The sequence below is a fragment of the Oryzias latipes genome, chromosome 17 (genome assembly GCF_053564925.1).
Source record: "Oryzias latipes strain Hd-rR chromosome 17, Olatipes_Hd-rR_3.1".
Lineage (NCBI taxonomy): Eukaryota > Metazoa > Chordata > Actinopteri > Beloniformes > Adrianichthyidae > Oryzias > Oryzias latipes.
The window spans coordinates 23,098,791-23,116,571 of NC_136253.1; the positions used below are offsets into that span (position 1 = coordinate 23,098,791).

General features: G+C 40.9%; 1 protein-coding gene across 9 annotated transcripts in view; it reads right to left on the reverse strand.

Moving 5' to 3' along the window:
- The window catches only part of rnf220a (ring finger protein 220a), a 191,885-nt gene that overhangs the window by 104,503 nt on the left and 69,601 nt on the right, over positions 1-17,781 (reverse strand). For 5 of the 9 annotated variants that reach the window (XM_078935520.1, XM_078935515.1, XM_078935522.1 and 2 more), the window contains exon 3: positions 17,413-17,496. The exons of the other annotated variants lie outside the window; for them this stretch is intronic. In XM_078935520.1, coding sequence (XP_078791646.1) covers positions 17,413-17,496 — 84 coding nt within the window. The remainder of the gene's footprint in view (positions 1-17,412; positions 17,497-17,781) is intronic. 9 annotated transcript variants of the gene reach the window in all.

A 17,781-nucleotide genomic window follows, 5' to 3' on the forward strand; every position in this document is an offset into this window, starting at 1 on the left:
AACTCCCAACCTTGTTTGGAACACATTCTAAGACAGACAGCGATAAAACAAAAAAAGATTGGGATTATGCTAACTCCCAACTTTGTTAGGAAAAATAAAATACAGTTTGACACTGCAACATATATTAACAATAACACCCAACTTTGTTTGCTACTCATAAAAAAACAGACCGACATTTTGAAGGAGCACTTTGTACCTTTCAAAATCGCTTCAACATAAGTAAGCACAACCAGAATGAATCCATATACAAGACGTTCCTGATTATCATTTAAAAAAAAATCAAAGCTTTTAAGTGCGCTCAGAGTGCAGAAAAAACTGTAATTTGAACTTCCACATCTATGGTCAGACTGAACATTAAAGCAACTAGTATGAGGATGGTGGAGTTTTTTTTTTTTTTTTTTTTTTTACTTAAAATCAAGGTTAATAAAATAAAACAAATGTTCTTGTCTTCAATTCTCTTTTGTATTACAATATTCAGAAGGTCATGGAAAAAGGACTCTTTAGGGTGCTGGAGGGTTCGTGGGAGTTCGCTCATCCAGTCCATATGTGTTTTGTGGATTTGGAGAAGGCATTCGACCACGTCCCCCGTGGTATCCTGTGGAGGGTGCTCTGGGAGTATGGGGTCCGAGGAGCCTTACCGAGGGCTGTCCGGTCTCTGTATGACCAGAGCAAGAGCTTGGTTCGCAGAGCCGGCAGTAAGTCGGACTTGTTTCCGCTGCATGTTGGACTCCTGCAGTGCTGCCCTTTATCACTGGTTCTGTTCATAGTTTTTATGGATAGAATTTCTAGGTGCAGCCAGGGGCTGGAGGGGTTCTGGTTTGAGGACCACAGGATTTCCTCTCTGCTTTTTGCAGATGATGTAGTCCTGTTGGCTTCATTGAGCCAGGACCTCCAGCGTGCATTGGGGCGGTTTGCGGCCGAGTGTGAAGCGGCTGGGATGAGGGTCAGCACCGCTAAATCTGAGGCCATGGTTCTCGACCGGAGAAAGGTATTTTGCCATCTCTTGACGGGCGGATCGGTGCAGCGTCCGTAGTTATGCGGTCGCTGTATCGGTCCGTTGTGGTGAAGAGAGAGCTGAGTCAAAAAGCAAAGCTTTCAATTTACCGGTCGATCTTTGTTCCAATACTCACCTATGGTCATGAGATCTGGGTCATAACCAAAACAAAGAGGTCCCGAATACAAGCGGTTGAAATGAGCTTCTTCTGCAGGGTGGCTGGGCGCTCCCTTAGAGATAGGGTGAGAAGCTCGGTCACCCGCGGAGAGCTTGGAGTAGAACCGCTTCTCCTCCACATCGAAATGAGCCAGTTGAGGTGGCTCGGGCATCTAGTCCGGATGCCTCCTGGGGAGGTGTTCCGGAGGAAGATGGATGGATGGACGGAAACAGGCTTATTTGGTGACTCCATTGGATAATGAAGCTATATGAACGTAGAACGTAGCTTTGGGTTAAACCTCCACTGCTGTCCATCCATGTACACTGCAGTTAGTTGTATTTTTGGCAGCAGAATTTTTTAACCTGCATTCATTTTATATATTTCCTCAAGGCAACAACACATAAACATATGATGCTATCAGACAAATGTACTTTGGATGAGAAAATAAAGTATTGTGACTAAGCTACTGTGTGTTTGCACTTTTCACTAAAATCTTTTTCAATGTCCGTATTTGCACAAGCAATGATTTTCTAAACTCTGCTGATGAAGATTTTCATAGCTCAAAAAGGGACATGACTGGTGACAACCCCTAACACCCCTGTGTCCCGACATACAAACCCAGCAGAGGTGGGCTGACCCTCGGGGTGAAAGAGCTAAGCGTTTGACAGACTCCACCTCTTAACTTGTTAACTTGCTAATTAGACCTCACAGTCACTTCATGGGCCTGGACAATAGTGGCTGGCTGAGGGATGATCCGGCCACAGTGCTCGGACACACTCACACACACACATACACAACATATGAACTCCAAAAGCCAACAACCCCCATGCACACTTGGCTGATGTGACCACCTGCCCCCTCTTGCTCTCCAAAGCCCTGAGCCTGTTTGAATGTGTGAGAGTAGGTTCGTGCATTTGAGAGTGTGTGTTTATGTGTGGTGGAAGGGTTAATAATTCAGGGTCTGGTGTTTGTGTGTGGGGTCCTGTTGCCACGGGAACAAGGGGAAAAGAGGCAGGTCCAATATATATAGAGGTGAAGGATTTTGTCCCCCCCAATTTCTTTACTGCTATTTCTTTTGCTCGATGACTCCTTTGTACAAGTAAAGCCACCAGAAAAGAGGCAGTTATAATGGATGTGTGTGTTTGTGTGTGTTCTTGTGTGCTGTTTGCCCAGTGGTCTCCAGATCAGGGCTAAACGGGGTTAAACATCTATCCATGTTAGAGCCCCGTCCTCTGAGTTCTGTCATTAGCTCGCAGCTTAGAGAGCTATTACTGACACAGCTGCTGCCGCTCACAGAGTAAACAAGCACACACACAAATAAAATCTTTGGTATAGCAAGCTGTCCATGGGGAATTACTGTGTTGTCTGTTTGTGGAACAAGGTTGCCAAATATCCCAGAACTAAAGACAGTGAACGTCCAACTGGCACCCAGTCGCTGTTGTCGCCTTTGTGTGTATGGGTATGGGTATGTGCAGCCATGCTGTAAAAACACTTGACTTTGGATCAAAAATGCATTAAAACACACACAGGCACACGCACACACATACATGTATATATATATATATATATATATATATATATATATATATATATACATATCATTTTTTAAGTTTGAGCTTTCATTTTTTTCTAGAAAGATGATTTATTCGATATTGTCTGCCTGGATAAACATTTTTTTCCTTTACCCCACTCTTTAAATGACTGTATGATGTGCATAATATCCAAAAGTTTATTAATGGAGGGGTACAAAAGTACGGTTTGCATGCATATTTTTAACCCACTCTAATGAAAATCTTGTAATAGCATTTTTCTCCTGATGGAGGAGAAAAATAAAGAAAATTTGGCAAATCATCGTGAATCAGGAGCAGACCAAAAAACAGTTGGAAAAAGCTTTGCTCTATTCTGATGCATCCACTTGTTGTCGACTAGATCCATGTACGTCTTTGTTTTCCTCGTCCGAGCTGGCATCTGGCTCAAAATTGTACGGCTGGATAGAACCAATATTGCCATTTTTGTGGCACCGGTAATGGTAGATTGGGGGTGTGAGGGGCTGTAATAGCGGGAGAGAGTGTAGTCAGATGGATGTTGGGAAGTGTAACTCCGTGCCAACTATCCCACCCACAACTCTGCTGATACTGCGGAAACTATGTCCTAGAAAACAACACGTTTTTATTTCTGTTTAGGCTAATAATGGCTTAATGACAATTAAAAGACCACAGGGGAGACTATGAATATAGATCAAAAGATCATAGGAGTGTCAAATATTGTCATTTCAACTTTCTTATATACATTTTTTTTGCATTTTCAGTGTCTATAGAAGAAGCATTCTGTATATCGGTATCAACATATCCCATAACCAGTTCAAACCTGTCATATCGGGGCTGCTCTTTGACTCTAAAACCGTTTCTGACATGGAAATAGTACTGACAGCTGACAGCACAACAGTGTTTAGCTTCCTCACCCTGTCTGGAAGAACCTACAAACATTTACTGGAAGTAACTCGATAAAAAACAAGCAGGCCTGCGGAGTTGCCCTCTCAGGAGGCGTTTGTAGTTCCCTTTGGCCTCATGGCATCTGGGAGCACCATGGGGAGTATGTGTGTTAAATAAATGACTGGGGAGTTTAGCCCATGTGCTAGCCATGTTAGAATAACACGAGCAGTACTCGCCCCGCAAGGCAGCGTTCAAGCCTGACGCGGGGCTCTTCTTCTCAGTCCCCTCCCTACGTGTGAAGCCCAGGCTTCACCTAGGGCCTTGTATATTTTTCCCTGGCTGCCTCTTTATTTTTCCTGAAATTCTTCAGATCAAAGAATGCTTTAAACTCCAGTTCCCCCAGTCCTTTATCCAAACCTACACTGTCTCTTTTTCTAAGAGCCACCAAGTTTGAAGAAGGACTGGAATCTGGGTAAGGTGTGAAGAGTGTGTCTAAAACAACTGGCTGTTCATCTGCAGGCTTTGAGGCATTTACCACAAGAAAGTAATAGAAAAGAAGAGTGAGACGCCTAGGCAACGGACATTCAAACGACCACTTCCAATAAAAAGTCTACGTAAATGTGTGTTTTGGGCTTCCGAGTTCAAAACTCTAGCATACACGCATGACTACACAAGTTTCCATGATGGTTGTTTAGCTCTATGTACGAAACGCACAGCCATTAAACAACAATGTAAGCTGAACCAGGTCAAACTTTGACCAATCAGGGACTTGGATTTAACTTATTATTGCCTGGAAGTGCGTACTGTTTGAAACTTGATCATAGGGGAGAAATGAATAATTGTGATTTTTTTTTGTTGACCTTTCGGCACATCCCATGAGGGGGTGCCACAACGAATAAGCTTAGACTTATTCTCAGAGGCGGTTTGGTGGAGATTTTTTACACCGGATGCTGTTCCTGACACATCCCTGCGTTTTATTCGGGCTGGGGAGGGGACCGCCACAGGCTACATTGTTATGCAGTATTGTGAAAAGTCTTTCTTATGAACCCACACTGGACTGAAGCTCATTGCGCTCCCTGGGAATCAAACCCTGGTCTGCTACGTGACAGTCCTACACACAGAAAAAGCCTGTATGATGTGCGCTATTATTGGGGAGTAACAGTCCAGTGTAAACACCATATTGATGCCTATAATACAAAACCTCCTATATAAAAAAAATCCAATTTTTCAGGAAACAAAAGAAGTGTTTCAAATATATCAGTCAATACTGATAGGTGGTTTTTGTCGTGTGACAAAAACCAGGGAGGGATTTTTTTGGAGTTCTCACCATTTAATGTAAAAACCTAGAATCTCAAAATTTGCAGATAGGAGGTTTTGTATTTTAGCCATTGATAACCATGCATGGAAAAACACGTTTTTAGCACATTCCTGGATGCTTGGTGTGAACGTAAGACCCCGGATGTGAAGTTAGAAAACAGTCCAAAGCATGTCCGCCATGTACAGTAGGAAGGTCGTGGGTGCAAAATGTTGCTCCAGGCTTTTTCTTTCACAGCTCTGTTCCGACATCCATGTATGTCCCTGACTGATTCGACCTGGTTTAACTTTAACTTAAAAGGCTCGTAGAAACCTGCATGAATGCAAGAATTTTGAACACGGAAGCCCCAAACGCACGTTTACATGGACTTTTCATTGAAAGTGGCCAACTGAATGCGTGTTGCTGAGGGCGGTGTGAACGTAGCTTTACCTTCGTTTAAGCCTGTGGGCACACATCTGTGGCTGCCACCCTAATGAAGCGCTAAGTATTGTTCCAGGGGACTCTGTCCAATCGCACCATGAGTGAGCCATTACACTGGTGAGCCTGCATCGCTTCCAAGGAATCCAATTAAATGTTGGTCTTACAGCGCTGCACTCAGAAAACACACATTTTCTGTATTGAGAATGTGCAAACAGACACAATTAAACACAAACGTCTCCGGCAGGAAGCAGTCATCTTCCTCCTGTTTCCCTAATTCACTTGGAAGTTTTGAGAGGAGCAGAGGAAATCCAGCTGTCCACTTGCAAATGATTTGCGGCGAATAACTTGAGTCTGTGTTTTTTGTCATTGTTTGATTGTTGAAGTGTTCAATACCTTTTTTCCCACCTGTCTCTAGCCTTACACGTTTCCCTGTTTTCCTCCCCTCTGATTGTGGTCGGCATCTGTTAAGCTGCTAAAGAGAAATTGCGTGTTCGTGTGTGTGGGTGTGCATGCCTGCATGTGTATGTGTGCGTTGGTCTTGCTGGGTTGGATTTGAACAAGCCCATGCCTGTTCTGCCCCGGTGGCCTATGAAATGAGAAAGGCAGCCACTGTGCTGCAGACCTCCACAGATAAATCTACCAGGGTTACTCTTCTATGTGTGCATCTGCGAGGCCGTCTGTGCACATGTGTGTCGGTTCGCATGTATGCATGTGTGTAAGCGTGCATGCATGTAATGTGCTCATAGAGTATGTGTATGAGTAGTGATCATCTGTGTTTGCATCTTCAGCTCCGTGACGCCAAAATAAAGATTTGGAGAGATTTGATTTCACACACCCCAGAGCCAAATGTGTGCGTGTGGGTGCGTGTGTGTGCACTTTGTGGTGTAATCTCCAGTTGTTGCATTAAATGCATGACATTAAAACACCACTGAGTCGATTCAACCTCAGACGTGTTCTTTCTTCTTGTCATTTCTCTCATTTTTAACCTCGAGCACGCATTCGTCAGTGGAGAATTAGAGGTCATGTTACCGATTTATGGAGCACTCACAGACAGGGTGGAGAGAGGTAGATCCAGGCAGAGGCTGGCAGAGAGAGAGAGGGGTGTATCAAGAGCACTCAAGGCCTGGAGTTACCTTGCTTATGACAGCAGGGTCAGATGTTGAAGAGACGCAGTCAATACAACACACCATTTAGCAGCCATTTTCATCTTGGAATGCCTTTCAGAATAAAAGCTTTTAATTCGTTGGAAGTTTTTTAGTTGTTGAATTCAAGGAAAAATGTTAGTTGAATCGTGATATACAATTTGTGCAATATTGGGTGTTATATAATAGGAATTAAATAAAAAAATGTAAAGAAAAACAATTAAATGGTAAATAACGTATACTTATATAGGCCTTTACCTCCTGAGAAGGCCCAAAGCGCTTTACAGTCCCATTCACACACACATTCACACACTGATAGTGGCTCTGCTGATGAACACTGGCCCCCCAACCTGTAGCTACCATGAACTATGTGGGGTCCAGTGTCTTGCTCAACAACGCTTCAACACATAGGCGGGAAAAGTGGGAACCAAACCAGCGTTCTTCGGGTCAGAGGTCAACTGCTCTACCTCTGCACCACTGCTACCCGAATTTAGGAAATTTTCTGCCGTTCTATATATACTTTAATACTTTTAGGAAATAAACCGAGAAATGTCAAATACAACCTAAACAGACATTTTCTTTTAAAAAATTTATTAATGCTGCTTCAGATAAAACATTTATTAATGCTGCTTCAGATGAAACATTTATTAATGCTGCTTCAGACAAAAATTTTGATCAAAATGGGACCAAAATTGTACTGAAAAAATGTTCAACCATAGCAATTAGTTTAATAAAAGAAGTTGTATTCAGCTCTGTGCATTTTTTATTAATTGACAATGTGAATTGCCAAATTTTTATATTTAGAATATAATTGATACATTTCAATCAGTGATGAAAACAAATTTCTTAAACTGAAGAACTGCTTACTTTTTCAACTGGAAAAGTTGCCATCACTTATTGGAGTTTAACAAAACAACCTTTTTTTTTAAAAAGTGTTTTCAATCTTTACAAGAGTAACTGGACAAGGCTCAGTTACTGGTTGATTAACCATATCACATGCTGTGAAGCAAAGAGATGATGCGTTGTACTGTGCCAGAAAGAGCGTAAATCAAGAAATGCTGCAGCAGCAAACACGCACTCGTACAAACAAAAGTGAAACTTCACAAGCTACAAACACACTGTGACGCATGTTCTTGAACGTTCTAAATTTGGGTTCTTGAACGCACATTTAGCCCATAGTGTTCACATTGGATAAGCAGGGAGGGGCTACTTCTTCTTCTTTTTATACATTTTACAAGCGGATGTCCACCACATTTTACAAGCGGATGTCCACCACCTAAAGTTGGAAGAGGCTTGGTGCGAAATGTCAAAGTGGTTCAAATCTCACAAATCTTGCTCCAGACTTTTTGTTTCACAGTTCTATTCCGATATATGAAAGTCTTGGTGTCGTAGAATTCCAGCCACAATTATTCATTTCTCCACCATGATCCATTTACAAACAGTTGGTACTGCCGAAAGACACGCCATCCATACGTCACTACCAAATCCTAGTCTCTGATTGGTCAACGTTCGACTGGATTTAACTGGCAACGCGAGTATAATGGCCACGTGATTGGTATGTAAAGCCCGAAAATGGTGGTAGAAATTAGCGTAGCTATGCATGAATGTGAGTTTTAACACGGAAGCCTGAAACGTGCATTTATTTAGACTTTTCATTGGAAGTTGTCAAATGAAAATGATATATTATTTACTCAGCAAACCCCTCTGCAGGAATTTCACATGTAGCATCTTCCAGGTGTGCTGTAGTATGCACTGTACCTGAAGTCTCTTTAAAGGATCTATTTGGGTGAGCAGAAGTGGCTGTTTTTTTACAACAATAGTGTAGCTTTGGTGCTGTACAAAGAATTCAGTGACTTTCAACAGATTTTAACACATATATGCCCACATCTACGTAGTCATAATTCATGAGCAAAGGCATAAACCACATTTATCATATGTCAGCACGCAGCTACTACTGGTTTATGTAAGCAACCGTCTCCTTTTTTTTTTCTTTCTTAAAATGTAAATGAAATTGTGAAAAAAGGAAGAAAAAACCCTTGAGACATTATCTTCAAGTCATGACAGCTGTAATTGTCGAGCACATTAAAATGGGTGCAGGGTGACACCTCTAACCACCTTCTATTAGGGACACACTCCACCCCACCAGGTTTTTTTTTTTTTACCGCACACAGATACATGTAGAAGTGCTTTCATTCTGGTTAAACGAGGAAATGAGCATCTTCCAGCCCGTCAAGCCTGAGTGCTTTGAAGAGGCCATTCTTTTTAATGTGTACATGTTGATGTCTTGATTATACGTGTCAAATACATCCTCAGACAGGTTTAAAAAAGAGGGAAAAAAAATGTTTTACTCTGAAAGATGAGATGGAATAGACAGAAGCCATGTCTGTTGGGTAGTCTTTAACATTCTCGTGGAACCCCCTTTTTTGATGGTTGGTATTTTGAACCTATTTCAGACCTCAGACACTACAGATGATCAATCTCTCAAAACCGTATTACACAAGTGTTCATAGAGCAAGCATGTCAAAAGTCCCAGCTTGGTGCTCTTCTCCACTTGTTTTGTTGTGTTGCAAATTCCCACTGGCCCCTGGCATTTTCTAAAATCAGTGTACGATTTCTTGATTGTGATTGGCTAAATTCTATTTTAAACTGTTATGAACCTGTGGCAACACCATCGCATGACCCCTCTGTGACACTATCTAGCTCAGGGGTGTCAAACTCAAATTCACAGTGTTTAATGTTTAACCTTTTCATATAGTGTCTTCTCATGCTGTATTCTTTAGCTACAGCCACGTTAGCTCCACACACAAGACAGGTCTGTCTTTTATATTCGTGAATAGTGCTACGACTGTGGCCATATTTGGTTTTGTTTGTTCTGTCTGTTGTGTATTATTTTCTATCAGAGGGGGACTTCGTCGTTTTTTGTGTATCTTGTTTCTGTATCAGAGTGGGACCTCTGTGTTTGTTGTGCATCTTTGTGTGTGTGTTTGTCTGATCACTTTCAGGTGTGGTGCATGAAGGTGTGGCTTCCATTTGGACCCAAGCTGTTGGAGGGAGTCTTTAAAACCACCATTTGGACGTCCAGCCAGTGAGAAGGGAGCTTGGCTGCAGCATGTCTCCACTGCAGCTTGGTGCGCTTCTCCACTTGTTTTGTTGTGTTGCACTTTATTGCATGTTGTAGTTTTTGTGGTACTTTGTAGGTTGTTTGTAATTTTTTGTTCAGGCCCACTCTGTTTTGTCTTTTGTTTAAGTGTTTGTTTTCTGGGGGTTTAGATAGGTTGGAGTTTTGTTGGTTATTTTGGCCTTGGTTCATGAAGCCTTTTTGCTTCACTTTAACTTTTATTGGTTTTATAAATGTGTTATATTTGTATGGAGACTTTCTTTTGGAGTTTTTGCTCATTTAAATTTGGTGACTAAACTACTATTTTTATGTTATGCCTCTCGAGGTACCCCTAGACATCAAATGGGGTGTAACAATAGATGCTTTGCCTTTCACCTGTCTTGAAAGCTCTTGTTGTCCATCTTTCGTTTGGCCATTTTTGTGGAAGGTGAAATGAATGTGCCTGACGTGCTTGGAGCACGGCTGTCAATGACTGTCAACAGAAAAAAGGAGCACTTGTTTCGACTGTGCATAAACTTACTAGCAAAGCATTGTGGGATTTTTAGTATTAGCGGTACAGTATATACCTTGGGCCAGCTCTAATGCGCATTTGATATTATCTTTATTAGATATTATTATATAGAAGAAGAAAGCATTTGTGCACATAGGGTACAGATCGGGTAGACCTGGCTGTGCGGTCCAACTATGCACATATGCAGTAAGGATCCTGCAGTCCTTAGCATTTATTTTATTTTATATCAACATTAAAATAAGTTTTTTTCATTATCGTAATTCAGTTAGAGTTCAATATCAAGAGGGACAAGACAAGCTACTGCAATAAGATAACTGAGAACGATCCGTGTAAACAATTGACAGAGATTTTGGTAAAAACCTATTTAGATTTACTTTGTTAACGTAGTTATCGTGTGGCCACATCACTGTAAATATAAATCATATTTTACCTGTTTACCATTTGTGCCGTGGCATTGATGCGTCCACAGACTGGAAATTGAACTCTTGCGTAGCGCTTGTGTTGCAGATAGTCAGATGCAGACGTGACTGTGATGATCTAAACATTCTGATTGATCAATAAACCTTTTGTTTTTTATGTCAACCCAACACAATGGAGATGCAACGCAGATGGACCAGTGGAAATCAACATTCACGCATTTTCACCTCACCAAATATGGCCCTCTGTGCACAAAGTTTTTACACCCCTAACTTATAGAATCAAAATCTACTCTGATTGCCCAGAACGGCTGTCTTTGTTGTTCTCCTCATTGATCCACAAAGACAAGCTCAACCCAAAGTTCCACTTTCACACACATGCAGAGGCGCCATTAATGCAGAGGGAATCTGTGGAGCCGATAAGCCATCTCAGGGCTTTGGTCGTGAACAAAGGCGAGGGCAGTGTGGGTTATAGATCCTCCGTTTCCTCTCTTCTTGACTAAATCTCTTTACCTTTCAGGATCACACACGTACTCATGAGTACACCTTTACAGTGTAGGGATGCATCCACACATAAAGAGATTTAAGAAGTGGGTACTTGGTAGAAGAATTCAATTCAGCCCCTCACGCTCGGGGTCTCTCAGCATCTCGGAGTGACACAGGACATACCAAGCCTTAATTCAGTCCAATCTTGTCCCCAACACATACTGTCGTCTTTCATTTAAAGGCCTCGTGACAGTGAAGTCCAGCACCTTCAAGGCTGTGTCCTCCCCATTCTTTTGGCTCCTCATTCTCCTTTAACCCTCTGTCTGCCTTTCCCACACTAGTATGTTAGTTAAACCATCTGCCTGCCTCAATCCATCACTCAAATTACATTTTTGGGTGCACTGGATTTCTTCATTAACTGCCATTCGTTTTGTTTCATTAGTTGTCCCTTTCTTCGGCTTCCTCCAGTTTTCTTTTCTCCTGAAAGCTTTCTTTACTTTCATCCTCTCTCTTTTATGCTCCAATCTGTTGCTGAAAAGAAATCTAATGCTCCCTATCAGTGTCGTCTATGTCTAGTTGGACCATCCTCTCTCCTGCGCTGTCCTCTTCTCTCTAACAGTTTTCTATTTGTCTCTGTGTCAGTGTTTGGCACCTCACACCGCCACTTTAGATCCACTCCCCATTGTGCTTTTCGAAGCCTGCCACGCTGGGTTTTCAATTGGCCAACAAGAGTAAACACCAGTTACTGAGCATCAATCACATCTCAGAGACACACAGTAGCAGAGAATGATCGCGAGTCGCCAATTTCCCCCGTTGCTTCTTTACCACCAATTTTACTCCGAATGCGGTCGGAGCAATCTAAAGCAATACACCAGCCAGAAATGGTTTCTGTGCAAGATTACATTGTTGCGCTAGAGTAATTCCTGCAATATGGTGTCTTTGCAAAATCGCAAAGCTAGAGAAAAGGCAATTACAAATGACAAAAATTTACCCGTTGTGATAATTCACACAAAGGTATGTCTTTATTGTGTTCTTAGCATTATGTTGAGAAAAAGAAGTTAAGGTAGAACTTTAAAGTAATATAACGTTTTTTCTGGGATTTTAGACATACTTTCTCTCTGATGCTTTGTTCATAACGCTATTGGGCACCGTTCAAGTGGCCACTTCCAATATTGGAGCCGGTTATTAAAATTGTGCATTTTGTGGTACAAGCACCAAATTTGGCTTGGGTGTACATTAGGATCCCCTCTTTTCCTTCGCCACGAAAAATGTTAAGTATTAGTACAGTATTATAGAAATAGTATTCTGTAGGTACCCCTACTCCATTTCGTGCATGAAAAACCTATATTGTTGAGACAGGGGAAAATAAACATTGAATATTTTTGTAACAATTGAGTGATTGAGTGTATGGCCCCCATCTTTACAAATGGCCGCCATTTTGAATGTTTCTTGTGGCTAACGTGTTATCCTGAAAGAGGGGATCCTTGAACCACAACATGCATGATTTGTCTGAAATATTTATCTAAAAGTCCATGTAAAGCATGTTTTGGGCTTTTAATACCCTCGCGTTCACGTGTAGCTATGCACGTTTCTGCAACTTTTTTCAGGCTCTACAAACAAAACGCGTCGACTTTTAACGCATGTTGCAAGCTAAAACAGGCTGTACTTTGACCAATCATAGACTTGTATTTGGTAGTGACGAATAGATGGCATCCTTTTCCATTCATGGGAGTGCCAATGTATGATTGTAGTTTGTGCCTGGGCGGAACTTTATGACACCAAGTCTTTCAAATATCGCAATAAGGCTCTGAAAGAAGAAGACTGGAGTACGATTTGCGAGATGTTGCAATTAGCCTCGTCCAACTGTAGGTGGGAGACATGCACTAGTCAGAAAAAGAAGACAAAGCCCCACCCTGCTTGTCCAGTGTGTACACCTGGGGCTAAATATGCGTTCAAGAACTAGTGTTTAGCGCATTCTTAAACGCGTGTCACATGTCTGATGTACTGTAACTTGATAAAAAAGTTTCACCTCCAATACATGGAAATGGAGAAGAAAATCTAAAAGTAAAAGATGTCCAGTTTTCTTCAGTTTTTCAGCTTTTTGGATTACCATGAGCTGCACGACTAAGAACTTACAAGAGCGAAAACAAGTGGTCTTAATTGTCTGGAGCTATCAGAGTGCAGCTTTCTTCGCCTTACATTTCAAAAAATGAAGTTCAGCCCCGGTTTAAAGCCCCTTCTGGATGATTTGCTTTCATTTTCTTCACATTAGTGCTACCTCTTAGGTACACAGATATGCAAACATAGATGGAAACATTATAGTTTTACTGCAGTTAGGAATTATTCCTTTATTATTCTTGCACCCTCAGTCCATTCCATAACCTTTCCTCCCACTGAATTTGATTTTTGTGTTCACATACACACAGTAGTGTGTATTCATGAGTGTGTGAAGCCTTTGTGGTTTGCATATTCTCCCTGGAGCGGTAAATCAGTGTTGTGTTAATTGGTAGGAACACCAGCAACATTTTGGCAGTATATAATGTTTTATGTTTTTTTTTTTTTATTACCATCTTCCGACTTCAACTCCGTGAGAGGTGGAAGGGGGTGTTTTGTACATTTATGTGCATGCATGTCTTCTGGCTGCTGTGCGTATACGCGCTGCATTATAATCGTAATGAGACACTGTAGATGAGAGGGGACCGGAAAAGCACAGTGGAACAAGAGCATGATAAGCTTCTTAACGATGATCAGTCAGTGTGTGAAACGTGTGGCGGTCTGCGTACACGTGGGATGCATTTTGTGTGTGTGTGTGCATCTCTTGAGCATTACCACTCACAGGCGGAACACAATCAACGCACCTCTCATTTGCAATCAGTAATTAGAATGCTAATTAGCCCCTGGGAGCTAACGTGAACTAGTGTATTACAAGGGCTTGATTAGGACTGCTCTACTCCTGAGGGAGGGATTGAGACCTGCACATGATTGGCTCAAAGTCCTTTCAGTCATAGTCTCTTATGCAGTTGGGTGGGAATATGATTGCATTTATTGGAATAACCTCAATCATAATTGTTTATCGCATCATGTTTTCATATGTATGTTCGTAAATATTATAACAGTTAAAAACTGCACTGACTGTACAAAAGCGTCTAAATGTATGTGATGGGCATTTAAGAACATGCTAAATGCACATTTACCATATGGTGTTTGAAGTGGACTGTTGCTCCCCGATGCTATTGCGTATACCTACAGTTGGAAAAGGCTAGGTGCAAAATGTTGAACCGAAGCAAATCTAGCAAATCATGCTCCAGGCTTTTTCTTTCAAAGCTCTATTATGATTTATGAAAGTCTTGGTGTCATAAAATTCTGTCCGGGCTCAAATCGCAATTATTAATTTCTCCTTCACGATCAATTTTTAAACAGTTGCACTTCCGTGTTATAATAAAGATGCTACTCACACGTCACTACTAAATCTGAGTCTCTGATTGGTGAAAAGTCAATGGGTTTAACTTTTAACGTGCATTCGATGGCGGCGCGTTTTGTTCATAGAGCCCGAAAACGGTCTTATGAATTCACGTAGATGTGCGTAAAAGTGAATTTTGAACATGGAAGCTTGAAATTAACTTGTAAACACGTTTATATAGACTTTTCATTGGAAATGGTTTGTTGCCAAGGCTGGTGTGAACGTAGCTTTAGACTAACTCTTATAAATTTTACCTCAATCATATGAAGCTCGTATAAAGTACATCAAAAATGTTTTCCTTTTATCTTGTTGTTTTTTCTCTCTAAAAATATCGATGGCTCAGTAATTCCTTTGCTTTTATTCACCCATGTCCTGTTTTATTTTCTATCTTTGCTGTTCGACAATTGCAAAAGTTTATAAGTAAAATATTTACCCTCTCACTCAAACAGACACACAACTCTCCTCATGCGAAATCAGTGAAAGAAAAGCAAATAAGAGAAAACAGATTATTTTGGAGGCTGAAGAAACGCCCCAAAACGAGGCGGTACATTTGAAAAACGTATCAGCAAATGTAACACTTGACACTTTTTCAAGAGTTTTCTTTGCTTCCTATCGAACGTCGTTGTTATTCTGTTGGCTTTGTTTACCATTGGCTCCAGCAACCGTCGCAGCACACACAGACACGCACACTCACACATTGACAGTGTGAAGCATGACTATCATATCAGGTCTAATTTTCTCCTCCATTCAGCCAGGAACATTTGACACTTTCAGGACACATAGATACACACACACACACAGCTTACCTTGTCACCTCTGCACACTCACATTTTACACACAACACCTCCTCCGATTCTTGGATGTAAGACAGATGTAAACAGGTTGTCATTGTGGGGTGAACGGACAGAGTGATAGGTGATGACAAAGCTGTGTTACAACCTTGCGTGAGTGTGGGAGTGTGTTTGTGTGTGTGTGTGTGCTTTAGCTTCACCTGTCCCTTCATGTTGTATTAACTACAGCCAACCCACCATGTTTTACAAGCTGCTAATAACACACACACTTATCCAGATACATTGCCAGAAAATTCATTATTTGCATCGGCACTCTTCAATATTTCAACAGACCCTTCTAATCCCATTTCTGGGACTCTCAAAAGTCTATGAACTTGTGTGTTTAGGATTGCGTATGTGTGCATGTTAGCAAGCCACGATGAATGTGGTGCAGAGCACAAGAGAGGACTGGTTGCAAAAGTAAGATGGGATATCAATCATGGCTAAAGTCAAGAGAAAATGAGAGGATAACGACAGATGTGATGACGGCTGCAGGCAAGGAAACACAAAAAGAGAAGAAAAGGAAGAAAGATGCAAAGAAAGAAGGGGGAGATGACATTAAAAGGGAAAATAGAGGATAAAAACAGTTCAGGAGCATCAAACTTTTCTCCCTAAGGTGCAACTTATACTGAATGCGACTTATATATTAATTTTTCTTCTATATTATATATGTTTTTGTGCTACGATTTAAAGTCAGAAAAATACGGTTTTCCCAAAACCACTTTGTATGTTCATTTCTATTTATTTTTAGATTTCAAAGGCTAAAAAAAAGAATGGTCACATCTTTTACTTTAGCAAAGACTCACCCAAAGTGATTCAATAGCTAGTGTTGACTTTATATTGAGATGGACAAAGCATTCCCATTTAATCATATCAGGTCAGTTTGCAGACAGTTTTTTGGCCATCTTGGCTAAATAGGATGTCACTAAATCCCAGCCAATCCAGGAAAAACGGGTAAGACAAACAAGCACGACATAGGAAGTGGAACAGCTGTTTTGAAGGTGAGGAGTCAGCGGTCAGCTGTCAATCAGAGAAGAAGGGCCAGAAACAAGCATGGTAAACAACCCATATAACACTAGATTGACCTGGCTCCAGCAGGCTTTTAAACTGGCTTCAACAGGATCTTTTTTTTTTTTTTTTTTGTGGATCACATAAAAGGAGCAAACTGTTGAATTCCTTTGGGTTAAAGATGTAGACTTGCTTTTTATTTTTCTGGTCTTATTTTGTCTGTAAAAGATAGTTGTTCAGAAGATAATGAAATGACTTAAATCTATGTCAGTACTAATGAGTTCTAGTCTTGAAGAAGTTTTTGCTTAATTTTAGTATATCCTGGTGTTTTTCAGTCTTGTAAATGGATACAAAAAACACTCAACACAGTTTAGGTTCTAATATTTTGGTTGTGTGCCACAACATAGCAATTCAAAGAAAATTAGTGAAAGACAAACATTCTCGTTGTTTTTTTTTTTGTTTTTTTTTACCTGTTTGTCATTTTCAGCACTGTAAAGCACACTTAAAAGCCTTAATTCTTTTTCAGAAAACAGTGTGTCTGATATATGGATTACTCTTAACTGTGTCAAAGAGGTTTTGTGAGTTGCAAACAAAGTTGGGTGCAATCATGAATACGCTAACGCGGCTAATGTGCAGCGGCGTCTAACTGTTTTTTTTGTTTGTTTTTTTACGTGTTACGTACACGGTTGGCATGGTCAAAATGTCGTTTGTTTTAGTGGTACCAATCCGTTCTTTTTTCACAAGTTGCAAACAAGGTTGGACATCACAGGTACTGTGAAAATTCAAACGTGGCTAACTTGTAGCTGAGTCGGACTGTATTTTTTTCCATGTAACTAACAAAGTTTGGGAGATAGCATAGTCACAACAATGCTTGTTTTAGCGGTATCAATCTATGTTTTTACAAGTCGCAAAAAAAATTGGGAGATACTGGTATTGCAAACTAGGTAACGTCATTAACATGTAGCGTGTTACAAACAAGTTCTAGAGGTACTGTGAACAGAGTTAATAAAGTCCGTCTGACTGACGGATTTTTTCTCTCTCCTTGTCTCGCTTAATTCGCCTTAGTTCGGTACGTCTGACATTTGACATAATTTTGAAGCTAGACCATTCATTGACGGTGTACCTTGTAATCCGGTGCGCCATTTACCCCAGAAACTTTGGTAATTTCCAGTTGTTTTCTCCTCTTTTTCTATGCTGAACTGAAAATCTTTTCATGAAGGAGAGAAAAAGAAGACAAAGAAAAAGACAGTTGCTGAAATGAATGCTTCATCTCTAAGTGTATACATCTGTGTGCATGACAAGCCACCTCTGCCCACCAATTCCAACCTGCTCTTACATATTTAATATGTTGCCAATCCTGCATATAGACCCTTCATTATACGTGTCTGCGTGTGGGACACACACACACACACACACACACACATACACACATACACTAACAGGCATTGGCTGTGATTCACATTTAGGTCGTAAGAGGAAATGTCACCTTGGT